General features: G+C 43.6%; 1 protein-coding gene and 1 non-coding gene across 2 annotated transcripts in view; one reads left to right on the top strand and one right to left on the bottom strand.

The window, feature by feature from the left end:
- Positions 1-7,119: 7,119 nt before the first annotated feature.
- On the top strand, positions 7,120-7,194 carry Trnas-cga. Its single transcript has one exon. It is a non-coding gene; the product is annotated as a tRNA-Ser (tRNA).
- Positions 7,195-8,183: 989 nt separating this feature from the next.
- Slc12a1 (solute carrier family 12 member 1) overlaps positions 8,184-27,860 on the bottom strand; it is an 88,020-nt gene continuing 68,343 nt past the window's right edge. Inside the window, exons 21-27 of the mRNA XM_028858266.2 lie at positions 24,630-24,773; positions 19,878-20,009; positions 19,566-19,677; positions 18,062-18,148; positions 12,150-12,285; positions 10,508-10,575; positions 8,184-9,475 (exon numbers count right to left, since the gene is read on the bottom strand). Of these exons, the coding sequence (XP_028714099.1) occupies positions 9,340-9,475; positions 10,508-10,575; positions 12,150-12,285; positions 18,062-18,148; positions 19,566-19,677; positions 19,878-20,009; positions 24,630-24,773 (815 nt within the window). The 3' untranslated portion in view covers positions 8,184-9,339. The remainder of the gene's footprint in view (positions 9,476-10,507; positions 10,576-12,149; positions 12,286-18,061; positions 18,149-19,565; positions 19,678-19,877; positions 20,010-24,629; positions 24,774-27,860) is intronic.

Genomic DNA, 27,860 nt, shown 5'->3' with positions numbered 1-27,860 from the left:
TTTGATACCCACCTCTCATGTAAAAAGCAAGATGTAGTGGTGTGCACTTGTTTTCACAGCATGAAGACTCGGAGACTGACAGATCACTGGGGCTCCCTGGGCAGCCATCTTAGCCTATTCAGTGAGTCCAAGGTCAGTGAAAGACCCTGTCTGTAAAAACAAGGTGAGTGACTCCTGAGAAACGACATCAGAGATTGACCTCTGGCCTAAACACACACACACACACACACACACACACACACACACACACACACACACCCCTAAAAAATAATATCTTTGGGAAGCTTTTCAGAATGTTCCCCCAGAAGTGTGTGCAGACATATTTGAAAATATTTTATTAGTGTATAATGTAGCAATCACATACGAATATTCCTATTAGGCTCTCATGAAGAACACAATGAGCAGACACAGGATTTTGAGTTCATGAGACCAGCACAGGGATCTTAAGTATACAGATAGCTGGGGCAGTGGGGGGTTGGTTGGAGAGATGGCTCAATGGTTAAGAACACTGGCTGCCCTTGCAAAGAACCTGGGTTCAGTTCCCAGCAGGAACACAAAGGCTCACAATCATCCATAACTCCAGTTTCAGAGGATCAAGGACCCTCTTCTGACCTCCATGGGCACCAAGCACACATGCAATACACTTACATACACGCAGGCAAAACACTCATAACAATCAATAAACACATCTTAAGAAATAGCTCTGTAGATGGACACAAAATTGACCAGCAGTTAAGTGGCCTAGAAGCTAATCACACAAGTATTTCTCGCTGTACAACTATTTGGACTAACTCACAAATTATTGTCTCGTCCTGCAGAAGTTGATGGGGCTAGAATACTTAAGATAAAATCTGAGAACATGACTTTCTCTTGAATACACTGAACAGTCAATCTAACTTAACGAGGGTGGCCATCATGAAAAGCTGACAATCTCTGTAATTATAGTTCATAGATGAGTTACTGTTATTGAGTTTTAAGGCATCATTTAGCTCTTATGAGTAAAGAGTGTGAAAGGGATAGCTTTAAGAAGAAAAGCAGGAGCCGGGCGGTGGTGGTGGTGGTGGTGGTGGTGGTGGTGGTGGTGGTGGTGGTACACGCCTTTAATCCCAGCACTCGGGAGGCAGAACCAGGCCAATCAAGGCCAGCATGGGCCACAGGGTGAGTTCCAGGAAAGGCACAAAGCTACACAGAGAAACCCTGTCTTGAGAAAAAAAAAAAAAAAAAAAAAAAAGCACACAGGAAAGTCACCAGAGAGCTTGGCTAAAGCTGAGTCCAGACCTCAGGACCCTTTGGTTGCCCCTCCTGGTTAGAGACCATTGCTTTAGGGATTTATTTTTAGATAATTTTGTGTGTTCATCACACTCTAGAAAGAATTCCTTCATATTTAATCACTGTTCCCAGCTCTACCAAACATGCTGTGCTGAACATTTTGACTGGAGACATCATCACCTTAAATACGAGAGCAAGGCCGGAGTCTTATCCCTAGCAAGAATTTTGTGGTATAATTTTATTAACAATCACAGAACAGACAGCATCCTAAATGCCTGCTGCATTCTCAATTAAGCTGAATGGAGATCACCAAGACAAGTCACAAAGATGCACCATCAGCAAATGAGTGGGACTGAAAAGCTAAAGTTAAATTTCTTGTCTAAGGGAAAATCTAAGCAATAGGGAGCTGTAAATGGAGGAGTGTTATATCCTTGAACTGAAACACCCTTGAGGAACCTTGGGCTTTCTCTGTCTTTCCTGGCTCATAGTGCTTCTTTATAGCATGTCTTCCTTTCTCATTGGACTACAAAATTAACTTCATAATGTAGCCATCTCTGTTGACTGGTCTCTGGTCAGAGAGTCACTATATGGTTCCATCTGGCACTGGGGAAGATTTTATTTTTCTTGTACAGTTTTCCTGGACAACCTTCATGCGAACGTTTCGTAATTTACTCAAATTTACAGTTTGAGTCAAAGTAAAAGGAATAATAGTTTTAAATGTCACTTTTGATTATCCAGATTTCCCCAAACACACGTGTATTACTTATAAAGAAGGAAAGGTTTCCTATACTAGGACAGGAAACGGCAGAAAAAAGGACCACAGCACAGATATCCAGCTGGAGACGATTCTCTCTGCCCCCACCCCCATTCATTGCTTTTCTGTTACTGAATCCAAAGTACCCGACAGAAGCAATTTGAGGAAAAGACGGGGTTATTAGAGGCACGCTTTCAGATTCAGTCCATCACGGTGTAATAAAGCAAAGCAGAGGGGTTCAGCGCATGGTGGCAGGGGCTTGTGGCCATCCGTAGTTCTTCACACAGCATAGACCAGGAAGCAGAACCCCTCACCTTCCTTGGCTTCTCCTCCAAATGTCTTCTGGGAACAAGAAGCAGCCACCTCACAGAGCCTGCTTTCACTTTCCCGGATATCTGTGTCCCTCAGGAATACACAAGGTCACATGGTTGTGGTTTGGGTATGAAGTTTCTCCTAGAAAGCTTATGTGTTGAAGACTTGGGCCCCAGTGCTTGGATCCAACCATCAAGAGGCAGTTAGATCATGAAGACTCTGATCAATTCAGTGATTAATCCATTGATCAATTCATAACTCAATGACATTTTGGGAAGGTGGTAGACAGCCTGAGAGCAAGTAGGTCACTAATGGAGTAGTCTTGAAGGTGTTTCTTGCCTTGGGCCCTTTCCCCTACCTCTGTCCTTTCCTCCGAGCCTGCCATGACAGGAATAGCATCTTCTCTTAGCCATTTACTAAGTGTTTCACCTTCTGCCAAAGCAATAGAGTCAGCCAGAGTGGATGAAACTCTAGAAGCATTGCAAACAAAAAGACAAAATAAAAAAACCCACAGAAAACCTTTTCTTTAAGGTGTTATTCTTAAATATTTTGTCACAGTGGATAAAACAAACAAACAAAATGAATTAGTATACTACCTTTTCCAATTTCAACCTGGGGATATCACTGCATCAAAACCAGTAACCAGCAAAAGCATCCTGGGCCTCGAGTGATGGGGAGGTAGATGTCTCCCCAGGCAAGAGTGGAAAACTAGACTTCAGGACAAATCAACTCTCAAGAAAACAAGAGAGAAGTGAGCCATGAGCCGAGAGAAGGATTCCTTTGATGTGCTCAGTGCCTGCGTAACGGCAAGTTCCCAAGGTGGGACTGGAGGAGTTTGACGAGTAAGGAAAAGATGTGGGAAGTTGTCTTGGTTTCTTGGTAGGAAGAGGCCTGCAGGTGAGAGAGTGGCCTTGCTGAGGGGAGAGAAGGCCAAGAAAGAGTCTAAGCTTCTCTGTTTTCACTGTGTGGAGGTAAAGAAACATGAACGAACAAAAGAAAGCAAAAAGACACTTTCTGGGAAAGGGGAAACTTGAAATAGTCCTGAAGGCCCCATGTCAGCTTTGAGGAACTGTAAGCAACCACCGTGACCGGAGGGGCGGAGGGGACCCTGAGCAGCCAAGCTGAGCTCTAGCCATCTCAGAAGCTGGGGGATTCCTCAGACTTGGCGAGCTGCCTGCAAGCTGTGCAGAGAGCTCTAGGGCTGTTGCTTGTGTGGAGTGGGATTTTCAGTGCTGCTGTGAGTAAGCGCTCCACCTTACTTCTGTTAGTGGCCTCAACAACAACCCTTTGGATTTTGGTTTAGGAAATTGGACTTTGGTCAATTGTTACTTTTATCTTTCCTGGTTGCTTTTTAGGAGAGAGAGAGAGAGAGAGAGAGAGAGAGAGAGAGAGAGAGAGAGAGAGAGAGAGAGAGAGAGAGAGAAAGATCTCCCTAAGAAAGTCTTTTACACATCCTAGATACCCAAACAGGGAACTGACAGAACCGAAGATGAGTTGGCGATGTGTGACTGGATGGTCCTGGCTGTGGGTAGCAAGCTGTACAACTGAGGCTAAACATCCTGGGGTAGAGTGCTCTAGGAGGGGCTTCCCACACAGCTGTCTTTCCTCCATGAAGTGCGATAGGTACCTTCTTGCTATGGGAGCGGTTTCACAGTTCTTGCTATCGGTGGTGAGATGTGTAACTAAAGCTGAGCCATCAGGAGTTGGAGTGTCTAAGGCGGGAATCCTAGAGTGGCAGTCTTCCTCTCTATGATGTGGACTGGCATGCTTGCTTAATGAGTGGAGTCCACTTGAGTACAGGGATGCCCTGAGAACAGTTAAAGTACAAGGACTGGGTCTGGGGACCCCACAATTATGGAAGGGAAAAGTTTTCCTTCTCGAGAAGGGTGCGTAGCCAAGCTAAGTCAAGTGAGCAAACACACCCAGCAAGGGCCCACTGGATTTTTCTTCCTAAAGTGCACTGGTCCCTCACAGTCTTATGAGACTGGCTAGCTTAGAGCAGAGTGGTTGATAAGCAGAACGAAGCCTTGAGCAGAGAAAGCGGCCTCCAGCCCTTGCTTTAATTCCAGGACAGTGCTGAATCAGGAGGGACGTTTGCCAAATGGCAATTACAAAAAAATTAAGTAGAGCTTTCTTTGTCTTATGTAACCTTTTGACAGAAAAGGCAGTATATTTCTTTCACATTTCCCACAGTTGTGTAGCGAAATTTCGCAGTGTTTGGAAGTAGCATGGATGGGGCTGGCAGTGTCGGCAAGACGCTGTGGAGGTTGCCTGACCTCGGTGATAAGCAGGACTCCATACAACTGAAGCCTAGGTGGCTGCTCAGCAGGAGCTTAGCAGGAGGAAGTACATGACACAGGGAGGCTCAGCTAGTGCCCTCTGTGTTCACCTCTGATTTCAGGTAAATTAGGTAAAAGAAAGAAGAACACGAAGTGTTTGTCACTTTTCACAGCTGGGGCCAATAGGAGAAGAGTACAAGTTAGATCCGTGCTGAGAAGCACTTCCTGGGGCCAAGAACTTGGAACTCATGGGAAGACTCGGGGAGTGGGGAGGAAAACATGGCAACAGGTGTAGAAAATAACCCTCTGTGTCTGCCAGACCTTTATGAGAGAAAAGGGGAAGTCTGTGATCCGGCATGCATCTGGAGGCCTAAACGTAGATCTGGTACAGGAAACTGACAATCAGGAAATACTTCATAAGACTTCTAAACAAGCAATAGAAAAGCTTGTCTCAGCCTGGTTCCTGTGGCTGTCGGACATGACAACAGATGGAATCCATCTCACTGCCTGACTGCGGTGGGGGCAGAAAAACTGAGCAAGGCAGTGACCCAGGCCTCATAAGATAAAGAAGGTCTAACCTGAGTATGAGGGGAATCAGTCGTTGATGGACTGGCTAAGCAGAGCCATTAGGAACACGTGGCTATCTCCACTCGAGGTCCCTGTAAATATCAGGGGCCAGAGGCCCACAAAGGAAGAATGGGGATTACTGGGGAGACTGAGAGAACCGGTATTTGATCCCCAGTTCACAAGGCCAGAAAGATCGATGTTCACAGGACAGTTAAAAAGAAAGTTGGTTCAGCAGGGAGCTTGGGAAAGAAAGGTATGGAGGACTTGAGTGGCTTTGTTGAGTCTTATGTTGGGATGTGGTATTTTTAAAGTAGGAAAGGCTTTGGCGGACATGGGTGACCTAGAGCAGCATGTGAGTTGAATTTGTAAATTGGTAAAGTAATGAAGAAGGAGGGGGAGGGGGAGAGGGAGAGGGAGAGGGCAGCAGCCAAGAGGTCTGCATAGGTCTCCTCTCTTGCTGGGACCTCAGCAGATTGCTGTGAACAAGGCTGTCATTTGCAGACTCGCTAACAGGTGCTGTCAGGGGCTGTGACACTGAAAAGAGTTTGGTCGAGGAAGGTGTCTAAGGTAATTAGAGGTCAGACAGGTTGGAGGGATTGAAAATTGTTTATTGTGCTAGTCCACCTTCTAACTGCAAGACTTCACATTTCTTTTTCTTTTCTGCTTTTCCTTTGTTTTGAGATTGGATTTCTCATAGCCCAGGCTGTCCTTGAACTCCCTGAGGAAGACTTTGAGCTCATGGGCTTTGTGCCCCTGCATGATGCAGGCACTGGCTGTGGGCTGCCCAGGAGGAAAGGTGAACTTGTTCTTGCTTCCAGCTAGTGCTGGGATTACAGACTGCAGCTCCGTGTTCAACTTTCAATCTTCTATTGCCAGTATAGCAAAGTGCTACAGTCTGTAGTGGTTTGTAAGAAAATGGCCCCCAAAGGGCGAGGCACTATTGGGAGGGAGGGGTGGCTTTATTGGAGGAAGTGTGTCACTGTGGAGGTGGGCCTTGAGGTCTCATATATGCTAAAAATACTACCTAGAGTCACAGACTACTTCCTGTTGCCTGCAAGCCAAGATGTAGGATAGCCAGCTCCTTCCCCTGCACCATGTCTGCCTGTAAGTCACCATGATGATAATGGACTAAACCTCTGAAACTGTACTCCCCCCCCCACACACACCATTAAATGTTTTCCTTTTGTAAGGGTTGTATTGGTCATGGTGTCTCTTCACAGCAATAGAAATCCTAAGACACAGTCTTAGTGGTTTAAACACTGTCTTTAAAAGAAATCGACATTCTTTAGGTCAAAAGTCCAGCCCAGTTATCAATAATCTAAACATAACAGGGCATTAGAAAAGCTGCCTTTCTTTCTAGAAGTTTGAGAGAGAGGAAGCCATGCTTACCTTCTCCGGCCTTTCCTGCCTATGACCTCCCTTTGTGCTCAAAGCTCTGAGCAGCAGATGGAGTTCTTCTGCTGACATCATCTCTTTGGTTCTCTGGCCACACCCAGGACTGGTTTTCCTCTGTGTACTTGTAATTGCAGTGTGTTTACCCAGACTGACCAGGATATTATCCCTAACTCAAGCTTAGTACCCAAGCCACACATGTCGAGTCTCTTTTGCCATTGGAAGTAATACACATACAAGTTCTCAGGATCCGTGTGTGGACATCTTTGAGGAACAATGTTTTACTCACCACAAAGACTTGGAACATATTTTAAGCAATCAATAGCACACTGATGTGAGATAGAAATAGACTAGAAGAGGTGGAGGAAGATACTGAGATCAAATGTTAGTCATTTGGGTAATTTCACCCCTTTCCAATAATTAAAAGACCGACGATCTGTCTGTGTGCTGTCTTCAAACAGTTCTGTGGTGATGAAAGCAGGTCTGTGAAGCAGTGAAAGCTAGAGATCTGGGGTCAGTGAAGCTTTAAAACACAGGCCTGGCAAGTCTGGGGTGTAGCTTAGTTGGTAGAGTGCTTGCCTCGAATGCATGAGGCGCTGGGTTCGATCCCCAGCACTAGATAAACTAGATGCAGTGATGTATGACTGCAATTCCAGTGCTTGGGAGGGAGATGCAGGGGGAGCAGCAGTTCAAGGTCATTTGGGAGGTAGGTGCAGGAAGATCAGTTCAAGGTCAGTGGGGGAGTTTGAATTCAAACTGAACTATATGACCCTACGTGTCCATAAAAACAGAGCCTCAAACCACCCCCGAACTAACAAACCTAGGCTTGACCTATCCCTTAGTGTCTAAGGAATGGGCCCCATTAATAAACGAGCTCAGGCCAGTCTGAGAAGGAGAGGGATTTTTGTTTTTGTTTTTGTTTTTGAACTATAGTTTGACAGTAATGTCCCTTTGGCAGAAATGGTGATGTCCTTTCCCAGACTTGTTAGTGAAGAATTTGCTGTGGGTGAGCTGGGAAGTCTGTCAGAAGACAGTCCTCAGCCCTCAGCCCTTCAGAGAACAAGTTCACACCTCCTCCTGGGCAGCCCACTGCCTGCATCATGCAGGAGCACAAAGCCCAGACCCTTTCCTCCCATCTTGGGCTACTTTGAAGGAACATTCTTGCTCCAGGTAGCTGGGCGAGCCAGTCCTTAGCACCCACATACATCAGTGCTCACCATTCCCCTGCTCCACTTCCGGCTCCTCCACCAGCACAGGTCCATTGCGAGGAGGATGTGTTGCTCACTGAGACACAAAGTCTTGCCTTTCCCAGAGACCTGCTCTAGTGTTTCAGAGGAAGCAGGGTCATCTTCACCAGGTCCCTAGTCATTCAAGTTTCAGATGATAGGGTGAGCTGAGTGCAGGTGGACAAGGGACACCCCTGCCCGGGCCTTGCTCCTTGGTCTCTTCTTCTGTCAACTTCTAAGCACAGCTAAGCTTGGAACCACTCATCCCGAACCCCGGCTTTAAATAAGTGCAGGTGTGGCCACGGGATACATACTCAGGCTCACGTCCATGTACCACTGCAGAGTGTTGTTGATTTCAATGACAGAAAAGTAAAACACACTTTGTCAAAGCAAACACATCTTAGTGATTTTATTTCAGGTCGATTTCCCCCACAGTTTCCCCAAAATAGTCAAAATATGCCAAGAAAAAAAAAAACAAAAAACAAAATAAAAAACCAAGCCATTTATCAGATAAACAATTTTTGGGTTTTTTTTTCCTGTGATTAAATATTATAGACACACTGTCAAGAAGAAAAATCAGCACCTGTATTCTTAAATTTTATAAGTTTCTCCATTCATATATTATTCTCTAAAGCCCATATAAGAAGTACAGAAAGTAAATAAATGTAGGGTCTGGATGTATTTTTAATAGTGGATTGAAAATTTATGAGATTATTTTTCAGTGAGACATCTATTTTGATTTCATCTATGCAAACCACTTAATTAGAGGAAAAAATAGGCAAAGTAGTTCTAAGATAGAAATTTAAAAATATTTATCAGGGAAGACAATTGATATTTATATGTTAAGAATCGACTGTATTTCATTTTAGTGGAGCATGTGTCTCTCGCTCACCTCCCTAACCTACCTTCAGTGAGCAGCAAATGCAAGCTATGCGTTATCAGAGATCACTTGTAAGCATATTATCTGCTGCATTAAATAAACCTTATTTAGGTAACTGCTTTGAACGTTCTGTAGACTCTAGCCCTTCGTAAAGTTTTCAGTTATTGATTTTTAAATCTTCATAAGCCTCTCAGGAGGCCAAGCAGAGTCAGGCCGCTGACCCAGCAGGTCTTTTCCTGTGATTGGCACCTGCTGTCACCCTACCAGCCTGTCAATAAGCGCTTATGGAGAGCCTGCTGTGGGACTGAGGTCTGCACCAGGGCCATGCAGCAGACTCCACAGAAACAAGAGATTAACTTTGCCCGGAGCTCACATCCAGATTAGCATGCCAGCCATGCTTGATTCATTTCTTGTTTATCAGCAACTCGGACAAAGTGTTTCTCTAGGAGTGGCATGGCCTTTGATGCTCCTTAAATGAATGGGAAAAACCTCTCATTAATAATAATTCTTTTTTTTTAAAAGACAAAATGTATGTAGAATCACAGGTAGACTAGTCTTTAGAGGTTTGTATATTATTCATAGATGAGGTTTTACAACACCAAGTACCAGATGTTTTTCATATTCAGACGCCAAGTTACAACCTTTCTCATCTTTCCCACTTTAAGAGTAAAATGTCAGGACATTTTTGTGATTCCCTCTAACAAGCAGCACAGGAGGGAGGTTCCTGGTCAGAACTTCTAACCAAGCCGTGTACAGCACATCCGAGATGGATCCTTTTCTTGCCACTGGAAGGCTCCTGATGACATGGAAGAAAAATTAAAAACAGAGAAAAATCACGGTGGGAAGGGACATTGTCTGCACTTCTGAATTAGTAAAAACTTCTGAAATGTTTATCACGTCCCCCTCAAACAAGAGCACTGCAATTATTTTAAATAGAGAAATTAAACTGATGTATTCTTCAGATGATGCAAACATGTATAAATTAGAAAAATGGCTTAGTCATTATACAGACAAGATAAAACTGTAACTTTAAACAGAGAATTTAATAAACTGGTATATGCCTTATGGGGGAAGTTACCCTTCCTTCCAATATCTCCTGGGACTCTTTGTGTGGGGGTGCATACATTAGAAGTGGCAGTCCTCCAGGCCACACCGTACTTGAAGATACATATATTTTCATATATAGGCCAGTTCATGGGTAAAAATAAAACAGTTGGACATTTCCCCATATTTAGCACCAATCTTCATTACATGAGTAATATTTTCAGGAGGTAGACTCCTAACATTGGTAGGGCCCTGGGATAAAGAATGAAAATGTAAAAGCTCGTAGCTTTTTGCCTTTGGTGATCCGCTCCCACACTGCACAGAACCCGGTGAATCAGCCATGGACACACATAGCTCAGAAGTACCCACTCAGGAAATCAACCATGGACACACACAGCTCAGGAACACCCACCAAGGGAAGATGTTTGTGAGCCCTGTAGCCCAGTTGGGCTATTGGGAGGGAATTTCAGAGTTCCAGGCTCCTGGGGCCTGGCCCAAATGGGCGGGACTAGAAGGGCAGCTTCAGTCCAACATGGACACAAGCTTCTGGACCCACGAGTGTTGTAGAATCACTAGAAAGTCCAAGCAGGTCCTGCTGCAGTTCACAGGACTCAGTCATTCCTATCCTAGGGTGACATCTATCATCCTTCATTGCCTAAACTCCATATGCTCCAACTTATCTTTGAAAATTTTTTCCTACTGGAAGAGTCCTGGGCCTTTAGTCTGATCAGCCCACTCAGCCTTTCCCTTCCTCCTACCAGTCACAGGTGCCCCGTACACTTACAGTACAATGAGGTTGGCGGCTCTCGAATGTTCCTGTAAGAGCTCGTTCAGGCGAACTTGGCGGTAACTCTGTGGACAGTATTTAGGAAGAGTTCAGTGCAGGTCTGTCAGAGTTATGAATGAGAAGTTATCTTCTTACCTCAAGTCATGAATATGCAGAAGATAGGATTCTTAAAAGTCATCATTTAAAAAAATAGAGTCTACTTAAAAAGTGAAGACTTAGTGTTGTAAAGCTTCATGGGAAATTGTAGAACTGTAGTGTAAGTCTCAATTGTCACTGTGACATGGTGGATTACTAGATTCTAGGGGTGCAGGGCAACTCAGATGGCAAAACCAAAAAAGACGAGAACAGAGGGTTTGGAAACAGGCTTTCCTCTGAAGAAAACCAGCTGAATCTTGCTGTCTCTTTGACAGCCTAAGAAGGTGGGTTCTGTTCTATTCTGTTTTCTTCAAGCTCTCTGACGATATTAGCATTGCTCTGGTTTCAAGTAAAAAGCCACCAGTAAACTCATTGGACAATTATTTTACAGTGATAGGACTAATACCTACTTTTGCATTTCACTGGTTCAGAACCAGGTTCATACGTCTGACTTGCTTAGTTACATGCTATGTCTGTTAAAACTGGGTACTTAATCACACGCACAACTTATTGTTCTATTTCAGCGTTGTTTTCACTAATGCTGGAAGGATTTAATATTTTCTTCCTCCACAAGCTCTGTGGTCCTTGTCCTTTAATGTCCAATGAACATGTTGAGTTTTGTGCATAAATCTTCATCCCTGTTCTTTTTGTCATCATTACTACCTAACACTTCAATTTAAGCTCAGGCCAGAGAGAAACGTCTGGTTGTTCTCTGTTCTCCTCAGGCTGGCCCGGGGTTTGTGATCCTCCTGCCTCAGCCTCCAGAGTGCAGGAATTACTGGCCGTTGAGCTATCTAAGAAAGTTCATCATCTTACATCCATCTCACTTTGTGCAACACACACACACACACACACACACACACACAGGCACTCACGCACCCATGCACATGCACACGTATACACAGAGTTATTTTATTATTCCTGTGTGTGTATGTGTGAGAGCTGCAGTGTGCTTGTAGATGTCAGAGGACAGCTTTTTATGAATCTGTTTTTTGCCTCCACAATGGGATCTGGGGACTGAACTCAGGCCACCTGATGAGCTATATCTTGTTAGCCCAGGCCCAACACCTGTATTCATTATTGCAAACAATACATCATACATTTCTGTAGATATTTGTGTTCGTTTTTTCATAGCTGGGTTTATTAGGTTAAAGGTCTTTGTTATTGTTTAAATTGTGGGTCAATTTACCTTTATCCACATTGTATACCTAATGACTTAAATTATTTTAGATTAATAAAAATACATTTCAAAGGAGACCTCATAATATGGACCAATAACTTGTTTTGTTAACTTAAAAATGGGTTACTTTATAGAAAAAAAAATGAAAATGTTTTCTAAATGATTATATCCAGTAATATGATGGAAAAGCCCCTGAAAATGCAGGTGCCTGGGTTGCTGAGGGAAGGCAGCTTGACCTGATGTAACCTTTCTTGAAATCAACCACTGTTTCCTCTTTCATCTAATTAGACAGTAAAGTGAAAACGAAGGAAGACAAGTCCTCACCTTTTCCTTGACGGCTTCCAGTTCTGCATCTGTAATTTTCCATGGACTTTCTCTTTTTAATTTCTCAGCAGTGGTCAAATCTTTGTGGCTTTCATGGAGCCTATAAGGTTCAATCATCTCTTCAAAGACTTTCCAGCTGAAATTGAATTGTAAAAGAGGCCTCACAGTGGGAAATGGACTTATTATTTGACAGATGCAAAGAATCAGAGCTGAATGGTATGCAAATCTTTCAAGAGTCATCTTTGCAGGGAATGTGCTGTGAGAGAAACCCTGGACCTAGCCCTCCCTCCTTAGTCAGAGCAAGCAGTCGGTGTGTTTGAGGCCTGGTGAGTTTGCAAGGATCATCGATGTTATTAATTCGTGAACACGTAGATAGTAATTATTCCACAGATATGTTTTCTGCATAATGTAGTTAAAGACCCACTTATACTGTAGACAGTGAGTATCCATGTGCTTGGAAGGCACATCAATGGAGACATCTATCAGTTTCTGTAGTTGGGAGATGACCTCCATTCATTGAGCGCTGGGGACCCTCCTCACCTGCAGTCAACTCACAATGCCCACTTCTGCCAGGAGGCTTTGGGCAGACAGGAAAATAGCCTGGGCTCTCACAGGCTTCGCAGTGTTAGCACAAAATGTCTGCGGAAAATAATGGTGTCCTTGTCCTGGTGTTGGATGTTGCTGTCTGAGGTTTCCAAATGACTATTATTCATGTTTGTGTTAAGCGAGAGGACAAAAATCAATAACATTTAATGCCTAAAAATCTGAGGCCATCTTAGGGCATCTAAAAATAAATCATTGAGGAGAAAGCGAGAGGCAGTGTCTGCGAGCTATGGAACATTTAAAAATTGCAAAAAAGAATCTCATTCTTGTCGTACATGATAATCTCCTAAGATTTATTCTTCAAACCATGGCACAAAGTGAAGCTTATAATTTATGGAAGGAGTTGTCTTCAGAGCTCTGCTTAAGAAGCCCTCAACTATGAATAATTTTCTTTGGTTTTATATAATTTAGCTTACTTACAATTTAGTAACTTTGGGATGAATGATAATTAGAATCCATACGCTTTGGGTTAAGAAATTAAAATACGAAGTGATGAATTTAATTATCTCATCAGCTGGCCTGATTTAGGATTTTCAGATAAGAGTGCAGAGATTACAAAGGAGTAAAATTGTCTCTGCCAGTAAGCCTCTGGAAAGGACTGAAGAGGCACTGAATGCGGCACACTCCTATCGGGCTGACTCACACAGAGAGTGGGAGCTGACAGGTAAGCAAGAGAACTGATGTGCCCCTATTATTCTTTCAACAATACGTTCATTTGCCGTTACTTCCGACAGTGTCATCCCTGAGAGGGCTGTGGTGACAGTAAGATGCAGGGTCTGGCCTCAGAACCTGGCCAGTTGCTCCAGGGCTTCCATTTTCCTTCCTGTGTAGCTAATCTGGCCTATAGAAGGGAATGACAGTGGCCCCTGGGAGCCCCGTGAGAGCCAGAGTGATGGTGTGGGTTCAGTGCCTCGGGAAGGCAAGGTAGCATTGTGCTGACCAGCCCCAAAATTGGTTTCGGGATGGAAAGCTGTGTTTAAAGTCTACACGTTCCTTTTTTTTTTTGTTTGTTTGTTTGTTTGTTTGTTTGTTTTTTGAGACAGGGTTTCTATGTAGCTTTGGAGCCTGTCCTGGACTAGCTATGTAGACCAGGCTGGCCTCAAACTCACAGAGATCCACCTGCCTCTGCCTCCCAAGTGCTGGGATTACTGGCGTGCGCTACCACCACCCGTCTAGTCTACACGTTCTTATTTCAGTGCAGTTTGGGTTTCTCTGCACCTCATCCAGAGCCTGGCTAGAAAACACAGCATAAGAATGTTTTCCCTAGAAACAGAGGTGGAGTGGAAATTAGTAGTTGTTTCCACAGTATCCAGGGTGAGAACTGTTCCATCAACAACATCAACCAATTCTAGCAAATTTCTATGCTTTCTGCAAGGACTGAGCAAAACCCAGGTAGTTTTGAACCAATATACACCCAGTATTGTGGTGCCTACCATGAATGGCCCAGTGGTTTAGGGGGACAATGAATCCTGAATGGAGCATAAGAACCTGACTTCAATGACTAGGGAGAGACACTTCTCTCCTATTGAACGCACAAGTATGGAGTCCTAGTTGCTATTGTCAGTCACCTTGCTTTTATAAGCTAAACAAACTTTCATTGATGGCTTTCTATAAGAAGGGAGAACAGGAAGAATGAAAGAGAATCAGGCCTTTGTTATAAAGTTTATTTTCTAGGTCATTTAGCTGAAAGCCAGCTTACGCTTGTACTTAATTGTGACAATAATTTCTGTCATCTAAGTCACTCTGAGGTTTTCTTTCACTTGCACTGAAACATGCTAAGGGAATGATGAGGGAGACCAGAGCAGGACTCTGGGTCTCCTGGAACTGGAATTATAGATGGTTATTAGCCAGCATATAGGTTCTAAGAATTGAACCCTGGTCCACTGGAGAGCAACCAGTGCTCTTAATGCTGAGCCATCTCTATATGCCCCAAATGATTTTTCTTTAAAGTATCTTTTAATTGACTCTCAGCCAAGTAACATCTACTGTTAAATATAAATGAGGATTAATTCAGTTTTTTTTAATTAACTAATAACTACCCTGTCTTCATCATTTTCTTCATACCAAAGTTCAACACGATTTTAACTGCACAAAACTTTCTCCCTGAGAGAGGAAAGGGAAGGAGGAAAAGTGTGATAATAATTCAAAATTTTACCCTTGGTCTACATAAGATTTCCTCTTTCAAAGTAATTTGTTGGAGTTGTTTTTTGGACTACTCTAGCATCTAGCATCTTTAAGCTAAATTATCTAGTAGCTAATAGCTTCAATTTTTTCCTTGATTTCCATATAAAGATTGCTGTCTTTGGCCCATGACTTTTAATTCAGTTTGTACAATAAAAACGGATTCTAACCACAATATGTCCTACGTTTCTCTAGGCTCAATTATTTTCTCATTTAGTTGGCTTTTGTATTGTCCTCACCTTTGGCCCTCCCATACTTAGAGATAAGGTTTCTATGACAAAATGCCTCCGACATGGCTAACCAATATTTCACAGTATCTGCAGGATTTACTAAAGGGAATTGAAAGATAATTTAACACTAGCCTTCCCCAAGCAAATCACTGACAAACTGTTATCCACTTTGTATAATACCAGGTGAGCTAGACAAAAATAGTGATCTGGGGACAGTTGGTAATGGTAGTGAAGACTGCCAGCCAAGAAGGCCACCATGGGCACTGAAATTGGGACAGTATTCTCTTGATGGTTTAGCTCGATGGCCTGGGGCTACATTCATCTACAAGAGCTTTCTCTGTTTGAGTGTACTACCCAGAGCTAACACCAACATGCCTGACCTGCTGCCAGAGGCCACAGGTGCCATGGACCAAACGACTGCTTTCTGTTCCAAGCTAGGGCTACTTTCAAATCCTGGGACACGAGTTACCAGCAGGGTACATGGCACTTTACACATCAATAAGGGCGAAGTGTGGTAGAGGGTGAGAGAGGAGAAGGCTCGTCTGAGCACTCTTTCTGGCAGATGGCCTCTTTTTCTCAAGGCAGTGTACATTAGCCACCAGAGTTCTTTAATCTTAGTAAGGATGCATGTGTTCCCTCTGTATCTTCCTTGCAACCTTGATACAGCAGAGAGAAACTCTGTGAAACTTTGAAACCTAATTTATTGGCTTCTCAAGGAAGGGAAGTAGTTCTCTTTGCAGGAGGATAATGACATTGTGTGAGGAATACCAATGGTGTAGGCAATAAAATTTAGACGCAAGGACAAAAAATGAAAATGCCCTGAAAAGAGGACAGTATGGGGCAAAGGTCAGTGTAGTAAGACAAAGTTTGTCTAGACTATGACAAGCAGGTTCTCCCAGAATGGAGAGGACAGTTAATAAAGGTAACAGATCTCACATTCAGTGACAGAACAGAAAGGGTAAGAACACAGGGTGGTGGTCACAGCAGCTGTACAGAAGCTCGGCTGGGTGATACAGAAAGAAACAAAGCTTGAGTAGAGAAAACCAGGTTGAGGGGGAAAAAGACAAGGGAACAGAGAAATAACTGCTTGTTTATGAAGATAAGTAATGAAGACAAATTCTGGCACTGCAAGAACTGGGTGACTAATTTTTGTTCAGCACTGAGCAAGGACTTGAAGAGATACAATGGTTACCACTCCCCCAGACAATGGACAGTGGCTTGACCTTGACACATGATGATATCTAAACCCTGCCACTAAGGGGTTCATGAAGGATCATCTCTATCAACTAGAGCCACAGAATGAGCCTGTTGGGTCACATGACTGCAAATGCCACGGAGGCATTGACTCAGTGAGCTACAACTCTTCATATGACAAGAGACTGCATGACCATCCACTTCTGATCAGAGTGATTTTTCCACTTGCCAAAGGGAATGAATGATAAATTCGTTGTTTTACTTATGTGTTTGTAACCACAGAAGCCTAAGAATGTCAGGCATTCGAGGTATGTATGATACAAGGAAATATTATAGAGCATATCTGCTTAGCCCTATCAGTTTCTTCTTTCTTATCACAGTTAAGGTGCTCTGCAAAGTGTTCTATCTGACCCACACATAGCCCTAGCAAGCTCACAGACACCCCAAACAATATAAAGTTCAAGTTTATCTGGCCAATAGAAAGTGCATCTTAAGTCTTAATATTTTTAGATACTTATCAAGCTCACACAGGAAACACTGCTACAAGAAGGGAAGAGGTGAGAAGATTTGGAGATTGTAGAACTTATCAAGAGTTGCCAGAGGAAGCAGAAACAGTGGTCAGTGAAGATCCAACAGGGCTGTAGGACCCAAGGCACTTAGAAGCCTTCATGTCCCATTAGGGGATTTTCTTTGTGGGCTCCAGTCTATTCTAAGCCAAATGCATTATATTGTATCCACAAGGAACAGTAAATATAATTTACTATAAACAACTGAAAACTTCTTGTCATAGCTAAATTACAAGTCTAAGCAGTTCATTTAATTTATAATTGACCACAATTCCTGGCAGGATGCTTGCATCTTTGGGATATCCTGTGAAAATATAACCTGTGATACCAATAGTTCTCAGAGGCTGTTGCTATGAAACCGAAGGTTTGTCATCGGCTATAGTTCACACTGTGAAGCCTAAAACCCCATTGTGGTGAAGTTTAGAGGTGGGGCTTTTAGGGGGAACTTAGCTTTAGATAGAGTCCTAAGGATGGTGACCCCATGAAGGAATTATTACCCTAGTAGAAGAGGAGGAGATATCAGAATTCTTTCTCCATCATACGAGGACATAGAAGTGACCAGCTTCGGGCTAGAAAGGGAATCCTCAACAGATACACACCCAAAAGCATCTTGATCTTGGATTGCTCAGCCTCTCGAACTGGGAAACAAGTGTCACTTGGCCAAACTGTCCAGCCTATGGCGTTTTGTTGATGGCTGATATAATAATGGAGTTGAGAAATTCAACCATTGATAAGGGTTAAAATGCTGCCGTGCTTTGAAGGCATTTAAATGATTATTCCTACTTTGTCACTCTCTAGTTTCTGGTAGGGAGACTTCAACCACCCTCTAGGTCTCAGATAGTTTTAGAGGCTCCCACAAAAGTTCACAGGCCATTAGCATTGAGCCCTTTAGTGCCTGAAACCTAAATTAGCCCTGGGATGGGGGCCCTTTCCTCGGGTTTCTTACCATAGCCCTCTCCTCTCTATTAAAATGGTTTTGGTGGCTCTGTGTCATAGTTATTGAAAAGCATTTCTTTAATATCTGTCTAGAAGACATTGCAGCAAATGCATTACATTTTCAACTCTTGATTAAGCAACACAAAAAAGAGCGAGAGACAGGAGCAGGGCCTGGGAGAGGAGTCTGTTAAACAATTCACACCTCTCTTTGTTTGGCTTGATGTTGATGTCTCCAATTATATGGATGTCCGCAAATTTTATCCTAAATTTGCTGAGAAGAGAAGCCATTCTGAAAGAGAAAGAGAGAGGGAGAGGGAGAAAACCACATCGTTAGTGCCTATGTGTTTGAGTTAAGGCATCAAAAGCAATCAGTATAGCTTTCAGATGGAGACTTTTCAGTTTTGAGTTTCGTTAACATATTTGTTGGAGACGTTAAGTATGGACAAAGCTGCTCCACCGAAGGCATAAAGCAAGCCTCATAGTCGATTGAGGTGGCACACACCTGCTCGCCCAGGGCACAGAGGTAGGAGGACTATGACTTAGAGCCCAGTGTGACACACTCGGAGACATCTTGTCATAGAAATAAAATCCAAGAAATAAAAACAAAGAAAGCCTGGGAGATCCAGAGAATAGAAAGAGCAAAGGGAACTCTGCATTCATCTTCATGAGAGAGAATGTGAAGTCCTCCTTGTCATCAGATGGAGCACCCTACTTCTTATTGATGGAAGTTTTTATAAAGTTGCTGGTAAACTAGTAGTTACAGTGTATGGCTATATGTTGTTCCCCAACCCTGGAAATTGGTAATTATAACTTAAAGTTACAGAAATCTTGTAGGGTGGTTCAAAAATTTCTAGTCTTATAATTTGCTTAAATTTTGTCCAATTTGGCTTGTTATTCTTTTCCTTTCCTTCTTTCTCTCTCTCTCTCTCTCTCTCTCTCTCTTTCTTTCTTTCTTTTCTCTCTCTCTTTCCTGCTTTCTTTCTTTCTTTCTTTCTTTCTTTCTTTCTTTCTTTCTTCCTTTCTTATCTATCTATCTGTCCATCTACCTCTTAGGAGGAATCAATAAATGTGATATTATTGTATGAGCATTGTAATATATTCATTGAAAGTAAATATATAGATATACTTATATCCTTATTATAAATGTGAGTATATGTGTGTGTTTACCATAATTCCATTCACCTGAGAGGGAAAAGAAATACAAAAATTGATGGAATGAGACTTCTGTCATTATTGCACTGGAAGGTACAGAGTTCAGGACTTTAGCCTGTCTCACAGGACTGAGAGCTGCTCATGGTGTCTCCCCGGGTTTCCCATGACAACTATGAGTGCACCAAGCTCCTGGATATTTGTTATTCTCACATTTACACATCAGCTCCAAGTGGGTACATTAATGAAAAATCTACAAAGATACATGATGCAACTTTACTTTAATTAGAAGTCTCTCTCTCTTTCTTTTGAGACAGGGTCTCATTATGTAGCCTTGGCTGGCCAGGAACTCAACATGTAGTCCAGGTTGGCCTTGAATTTGCTATGTAGAGCAGGCCAAGCTCAAACTCAGAAAGATCTGTCTGCCTCTGCCTCTCCCCAGTGCTAAGAATTAAGGCATGTGCCAGCACAGCCAGCTAACTCAAAGCACTGAAAAGTAAAGCAGTGGAGCAGCCCATCCTCAGAATGACCAGAAAGGCGAGCCTCAAATTACTCACGAAATTTTTTCCTCTTCAATACGGTTGATCTTTCCTCCAACGTAGATTCTTAACTTACAGTCTTTCCATTTTTTTCTGAGAGTCAAGATATATGGGATAAGAAGTGTTAACCCTGGAATAAAGAGTATAAATTACAACAGAAAGGATGAAAGAATTGAGAGAAAAAAACAAGAGTATTATTTTATTCATTATCATTATCATAGCTATTAAATGATTTATGGCCTTCAGGAATTCAGAAATGGGGCTGAAACAACCCCTTTTCATATGCAGCCATTTTGTTCTGCTCCCCAGTGAACATTTTGGACAACTTACCTCCGTCATCAAATAACCACCAAACATCAATCGTGCCTTTTCCTTGTTTCTTTTTAAACTGAGCACTGGCTTCCACCAGCTTCTGGTTGAGCTCCCCAACATGCATCGACTGGATGGTGTTGATGTTGCCCTCTGAAACGGAGGACACAGTGATACATCTGTTTTGTCTTTTGAGGACAGAAACAAGGTGACTTTCCAATAAGCCTACTGAGGAACAACATTCATGGTGTAATGGATAAATTCTGAGCTCCGTTCTACAAAGTCAAACTCCACGATTTAGCTTAGCTAAGGAAAGAATTGCACTCAGTTCCACCTACAGTTCTTGCCATAAAGCAGTGTGTTATTTTTGGACCTCTTTTATTCTCATAATATTTAGTATTACCTTAATCCAGCAATGGAGACATTATAATTCTAGACGTATGGTGGCCTCTAAAACTTCACAAAGATATAACTTCAAGACCCCACAAGCTTATATTTTGAGTCATTTCCCCCACCTCGGCTGATGGTGCTATTTAGGTTGAGGAGCTTTTAGCGGGGCTCAGCACAGTTGGGGGAAGTAGTTCAGTGCGGGGCGGGCTGTAGAAGGTTACAGCCTGGCTCCTGATGTGGGGCCTGTGTGCTTTCTGGTGTGCCCTGATGTGACGAGTATCAGCCTTGAGCGTCTGCTGCCAGAGATGAAGTCACAGTGGTCGTCCTTGTCTCTACTCTGAGGGTGAAAACTCTGAAATCATGAGCCGTTGGAAATCTTTCCTCCTTCAAGGTGATCTTTGTTCTGTCTTGTTTCCGGTCAGGAGACCATGAAAGGATAAGCAGTGTGTGTCTATGGGGGTTGTTTGGAGGGGCGCGCGCTGGGGGGAGCAGTGCCACATGTGACAGGCATGTGGGAAGAAGGCTATGGGGAAGGGGAGGGTCCAGGAGAGGGGAGGACAGAGTAGGAGAGAAACAGTACAAACAACGTCTGTTTGAAAAAACGCTATAATGAAACCCAATTCTGGACGTGTTAGTAAAAACGGTCTCTTTAGAAGAAGAGGCTGCACAAGCAGCTTTCCTGTGGGATGTTGTAGCCTGGATGTGGGATGCTAGGCTCCAATTACGAATGCAGCCTGTGACAATACTCAATAGATCCCCAACCTTCTGAAATTTTAGAACAGAACAAATGTTTACTTTCAATCAGAACATGTGGTGATTGAATTTTCTGGAGATCAGGAGTAGGGGACTGGGAAGGTCACTTAGGTGCCAAAGAGCTGGCTTCAAAGAACCCGTGAAAACACAACATGAGTGGTGACGCGCGCATGCGCGCCTGCCACCGCAACCCTGGGGAGGTAGAGAGGGGTGGATTCTGGGGTCTCATTGGCCAACCAGCCTGCCTTGCTTGGAGAATTCCAGGCCAACGAGAGGCCCTGCCTCCAAGTGGATGGATGGCTTTTCTGGGGATGGTGCTTAAGGCTGATGATCTCTGGCCTCCATACACACGTGCAATGTTCACCTACACACACACACACACACACACACACACACACACACACACACGTACATACGTACATACGTACACTTTTACACACACATTAAAAAAAACAAATCATCCTTTCGTTGGAGAGTTCACTAATCTGAGCACAGTGTTGTCCTGAGCTCCACAAAGGCCTGGCTTGCAGATCTCTGTAATCCCAGATCACATCTGTTTCTTTTTCAGGAGTTCTGTGAATGAAGCTAAAGCAAAAGCTTCTGAGCTGTACGAATTTTTGTGAATGATATGAAAAAATCTAGGACACGTAGAGATTAAAAACTGCTTTGAGTTTTAATTAAGGATAGATACATATATAATATTAGATAAGAGATGAGTAATATTTCTCTAAACTATGACTTGGTTTAAAATTATTTGTATTATTTTATTTGTGTGTGTGTGTGTGTGTGTGTGTGTGTGTGTCTGTGGGTAAACATGTACACTATGTGCACTATGTGTACTATGTGAGTGCAGGTGCCACATAGGTCAGAGGTATTGACTCCTCAGAGCTGGGATTATAGGTTGTGAGCCATCAGATGTGTGTGTGTGTGTGTGTGCTGGGACTTGAACTCACGTCCTCTGAAAGAGCCGTGATTGCTCTTAACTGCAGAGCCATCTTTCCAGCCCCAGATCTATTAATTTTTATGTGTATGGGTGTTTTACATGTGTGTGTGTCTGTGTACCATGTGCATGCACTGTGCCCTCAGAATTGAGAAGAGGATGTCACATCCCCTGGAACTGGAGTTTACAGTTGTGAGCTGACATGTGGGTGCTAGGAATTGGATTTGCGTCCTCTGGAAGAGCAGCCAGGGCTTATAGCCACTGAGTCATTTCTCCAGCCCCATGTTTAATAGTTTTTGACTCTGACATGGGTACGGTGGAGGCGTGTCTGGGGAAGCAGGCCTACTTCCTATAGAAGCCCCCGTTGCCGGGGTTTCTTTGGCACACCGTCTATATTATTTCTAATTTCCTTGCCTTTGAGACTCTGTACTTCGCGGCTCTAATGCAAAGAGGCAGTGTTGGGGCAATGCTTAGAGCCGAGCTGACAGCCTCTTCAGAGCTTCCTCTCTGATCTAGAGGGTTCTGAAGACGCTTTGTTCTGTTTCCTCTGTTGCTGTGTTCTGGGCCTGTCAGTTCTAACGCAAGGATCACATATTGTTTTTATATCCTTAGGACTGCCGAGAGAGAAAGTAAATTTATTTGTAGAATGGACTAAACTCTGCCCTTCCGTCCATGCAAATCAAAGGATCTGGAAGAATCATTAGGAGAGCCTGCAGGTTTAGGCTTGATCTAGAGCTCCAAAGAGTTGTCACCACCTGGAGCCCAGGGTGCTGTAGGCTCCCTGTAGAGCAGTGTTTGAACTCCTACGTATTAAAAGTACACAGCATTGTGGTTTTGTTTTTCTGAACACCATGGCAGGTTGACATTGGGAAAAGTGCGTTTTTACTAAAACAAGAGCTGTGTCGGAGAAGTAGACATCCAGAAGGAACGAGCCTTGCTTACAGGAACGATGCGGGCCGAGGCTTCCCCCTCCCGGTTAGAAAGAGGAAAGGGCTGAGCTTTGGCTCTGAACTTTTTGCAGCTTTCTCAGGCCATGCCATTTCATAGAGACTGATATTGCAAATAAACCAACAATGGAAAAGGAAAATTTTTTTTTTAAGTCTTACTGCTAATTAAAAAATTTAAACATTTATTTAGTTTGCACATGTGTGCTGTGGCATGCACATGGAGGTCAGAGGACAACTTGGGGCAATCAGTCTTCTCCTTTCACCCTTGGGTTCCAGGGACAAACTCAGGTCATCAGGCCTGGTGGTAAGCACTTTATCCTGCTGAGTCATTTCACAGGCCCCTTGTTAATGATTTTATACCAATTCCAACTTCAGATTCAAACATATAATTCTCATGGGAAAGTATGTATGTATGTATCTATGTACCTATGTACATATGTATATATGTATTGAGGCAGGATCTCTTTACATAGCTCTGGATTATCTTGGATCTCACTCTGTAGACCAGGCTGTACTCGAACTCACAGAGATTTGCCTGCCTCTGCCTCCTAAGTGCTAGGATTAAAGGTGTGTGCCACCACGCTGGGAGGGAAATGATATTTCAAAGTGCATGGGAAGGGGCTGGAGAGATGGCTCAGAAGTTAGGAGTGCTTGCTGCTCTTCCAAAGGATGAAAGTTCGGTTCCCAGCAGCCATGTACCCATCCATGTCAAGTAGCTTGTATACTAACTAGCTGGGGCTCTAGGGTATCTGGTGTCCTCTTGGAACTTGTACATACACATAAATTAAAAATTAATCATTGAAAAAACTTGGTGGGAAATATTAAGCTTCCCATAGCCTGCAGCATACAAATTGTGTTGCTCGTCATTCTCATATTCCAGGTACATTTTCCACCTTGGGCTACACACACTAGAACAAGCCAACAGCGTTGAACTATTTACAGTTAGGGCGTGGTCTTTTCAGCTCTGGCTGTCACCCTAGACCAGGAGCTGGCAAAGCTTCCGTTTGGATCCTGCCACTGGACTAACAATGAACCAGTTTCTAGTCTCACACCAGCGTGTGACAGTCTCAGGGGTTCTCTGTATTCTGATTTTCTACCAGCAGAGGCCACTGTGGACCTCATCAAATTCAAACTTAGACTTATTTAGGAAAGAAGGCAATTTTCAAAAGTAAATAAACTAAAAAAAAAAAAAATCTCCCATTTCTATAACTTTAAACAAATTCTCTCATGTTTGATCCTCTGTCCCCGGGATGTCTTCCAGACATGCAGAGATAAATTTACCACTAGACCGAAACTACAGGAAGCAGTTAGTGTCAATGAACCACCCGCTCTCTCATTCTGGTCAGTTATAAGGATGCCCTTCCGGAAATAGGTTTCTAGCTGTATCCATTTGCCTAGTGCACCAGCCAACTGTATGCCCCTGACATGTCTGCAAGGTAAGGATTGTATAGATAAAAGTGATGGGTATTATTAGTTCTTAATTTTCTATTCCTCCATCTCAGCAGACATTTCTATTTTGAGGCACTCAGTCTACATAAACACTAGGTAACTCCCAGTCCAACTACTTTAAAATATATTATTATTATTATTATTATTATTATTTTACAATAAGGTGCCATAGAGTGCATCATGATTTTGGTGCCTGCCCAGACTCAGTGTCTTAGATGTTTCTTCTGACCTCTTTGTGATGTTCAGCTCTGTGCTCATCTTGAAGTCTTGCTCCTAGGATTGACAAGTGCTTACCTTTTTTAGGGGCTGGCTTGGTAATGTTCAGCTTGCCCGCTTTCTGAAACAAGCCTCGTATACCTCCCTTCCCCTCCTCACGCTCGTTGTCTTTGATTGCCGCCTCCAAAGCCAGTCTCTCCTGCTCCAGTTTCTCCAGCTCATCTGAAGAGAGTAGACACGGACAGCGACTTCACTCAGAGGAACACAGTTTCTAGGGCAATCTCATAAATACGTCTAGCATTTCATAGAATTATGCAATAAAATGGCTATGCAATGGTATGATTTTCTTTCCCCAGTCATTATTAAGAGTAATGTTTTCAGTAAATTGTATTCAGAAAGTAGTAATGGCTGCTCAGAAAAACAGCTCCGTTCATGACGTCATGGGACTTTGATTTGTGAGGGCAAGAAGAGCTGCTTTTTTTTTTTTTTTTTTTTTTTTTTTTTGCTAAGACAGGGTTTCTCTGTGTAACAGCTCTGGCTGTCCTGGAACGTGATTTGTAGACCATGCTGTCCTTGAACCCACAGAGATCCTCCGGCTTCTGTTTCCCAAGTGCTGGGATTAGAGGTGTGTGCTACCACATCCAGCTGAAGACTACTACTTATTTACACCTTTATACTACCATCCAGAAAACGTGACCTAGTGAGATGCTGTTACTGCTTAAACACTGACTTATCCATCAAGTTACCAGGTAAGATTTTCAACCAGCAGAAGTAACAATATTGCAAAAGTATGCTGGACATGCATGCTAGGCATGCATCCCACACAGCAAGGCCTCTGAACAGAAACAGAAAACCAAGAGCAGGAATTACAGACAGACACCTGGGCATGCTGGTGTACACATGTAATCTCAGCACTGGGGAAGTGGAGGCAGAAAGGCCAGGAATTCAAGGTTGTCCTTGGCTACACATGTGAGTTTAATGCCAGCCTAGGCTACAGTGAGACTCTGTCTCAAAAGGAATGGGGGCAGATTACAGAAATATAATCAGATCTTAGAATAAGCTTCTCTGATCTTTGAATACAAAGTACAGAGAACAAAATACCCAGCGCTAATTGTGTCTCTTAAGTGAACAAGCAGGACAAAAAACAGCATTACAGACTGAGTGACCAAAGGCAAAGAGCCAAAGACGAGGCTTCTGGGAGGATTTCGGAGTCCAGATGGCTTGAAAAGTCACTGGAAACACTTGAGTCTAAACCAAGAGTCAAACTGTGCAAAATTTTCTCCAGAAGGTTCAGGACCACTGTCCAGGCTTTGATGTTGCATCTGGCTGCCTTTTAGCTTTTCTGGGTTCTGATAGTGTTGTAAATTCTCAGCTGATCTCCTCTCTCTCTCTCTCTCTCTCTCTCTCTCTCTCTCTCTCTCTCTCTCTCTCTCTCTGTCCCCTCCTTCCCCATCTCTCGATATAGCATAATACAATATATAATCTCTCCTTGACCTTAGCAAGTGGGAGGTTATGCTGCACTAACAGGCATATTCTCAAACTTCCATCAGATTTTCTAAATCTCATTGCCTGCTGAGAAGTCAGCCTTGGGAAATAAGCCCCGCTCCAGGGAGAGAGAGGGCAGAAAACCCAGATTCAGTGTTACAAAACCCTGCCAGGGCTTCTGTAAATGTCAACCCTCAGAAGCCATTGCCTTATCTATCTGTGAAGGGACAATTCTGCCTTAACTAAATCTGTCCAGCGACACAGAACCACCTGGCCCCTCTCCAGGTCTTAGCAATTAATCTTCTGCCAGTGGCATGAGATTTAGAGTCAAATCAGCCATGTGATCTCCCCAAAGCATCAAAGGTTCTCATGAGGAGCGGCCCTAGGAAGGCTGGGAACGAGCCTGATGGTATTAGAGATCAGGCTGGTCTGTGCCTGCCCTGATATTCAAAGGTGAGGGCAATTTACATTGCAGTGGGGGCCACAACCCAGAGGAGCTCAGCAGCCGGCTTCCTGTGACTTCAGTCATTGCTGCCATGTCTCAGACCTCCTGTGGAATGGGAAATCAGAACATTGTCCTTTTCCACCCTAGGAGCTTCATAAGCAGAATAAACAACAGTGTGCCTTGGAGCTTCAGGAAGAACAGAGCAGCAATGTATTCATTAGGCAGGGTATTTATGCTCCTTTTGGTAATGGATCTTCTCAGGCAAAGCAAACTAGCTATCTTGAGAAGGCCAGGAGTTGTTTGAACACCATTTATTGCACACTCTCTGGGTGCTGTGTTTATTCCTTGATGAACAGCTCAGAGATGGTTACTACGATTTTCTTCATTTTGTAGCTGAAGAAACCACGGCTCACAAAAGTGAAATCATTTGCGTGACTCTCATTGGGCAAGGACAGGACTCAAGTACAAAGAGGTCAGTTTGGCTGTCAGTCTCTGTGTTTCCCAGCATGAAGACCTTGCGGCTACTTATGATTACTTTACATTGTTTCTATTAACTGCCAGCCTCTTCGTCAGATGAACTAAAACATTTGCAGGCACAGGGTGCCAAGCCAAACCACACCCCCAATGATGGTTCTGGAACATATCATTTTAGTGAGGGCTCTAAAGACCTGGGTTGTATGGGAGGCTGCCTCAGAGTTCCAGCTGGGACATTCTCTTCCAGGAGGTTGGCTGTGAATTACTTGGAGGCAACTGTAAGGACTGCCCAGAGGAGGGGGCGGCTCACTTTTCTTTCTCTGACAGGCTCTAGCACACCCTGTGTTCAGCTACTAATGGTGCTCTGCTTGGACAAAGATAGTTTAAATCCTCTTTCATAAAGGAGGCATCTGGCTGAGCACACCCCAAGTGATTCCAGCAGTTTGTTCCACCACAGCCCATCCAGGACAAGCAAACTGCAGAACCCCAGGCCCAGGAGCCAGTTCCTATGCTTCAAATTCATTAGCTCCCTTGTAGAGCAGACGGGCTGGTCAGATCTGTTCTGAAGGCTAAAATCAGCTTGCTTAGTGGTCTTGGGTCTCAGGGCCACAGGTGGCACCATCTCGGCTGCACAGTGGGCTTGCAAGTCTTCATCAGCGATGACTCCTCATCGTTTACTCTGCAGGAGGTGATGAAGACCCCACACTGCAGCTCTCACATTGCAGGGTGAAGCAGAAGTGCCCCTCGGATAATCTGGGTTTAGATTATGTCTGGTGCACTGCATACCTTGGTTGGCACCGGAAAGGGAGAGTAGACTTTGCCAAGACGTTTAAGAGGGAGACTGGCCAGCTGAGTTGCAAAAGTAATCATAGTCACAAAGAGGGGGCGATTCAGGGGAGCCATGA

This window comes from Peromyscus leucopus, chromosome 4 (assembly GCF_004664715.2).
Source record: "Peromyscus leucopus breed LL Stock chromosome 4, UCI_PerLeu_2.1, whole genome shotgun sequence".
Taxonomy (NCBI): domain Eukaryota; kingdom Metazoa; phylum Chordata; class Mammalia; order Rodentia; family Cricetidae; genus Peromyscus; species Peromyscus leucopus.
The sequence above is the reverse complement of the archived record's forward strand: the minus strand, read 5'-3'. Positions and strand labels throughout refer to the sequence as shown.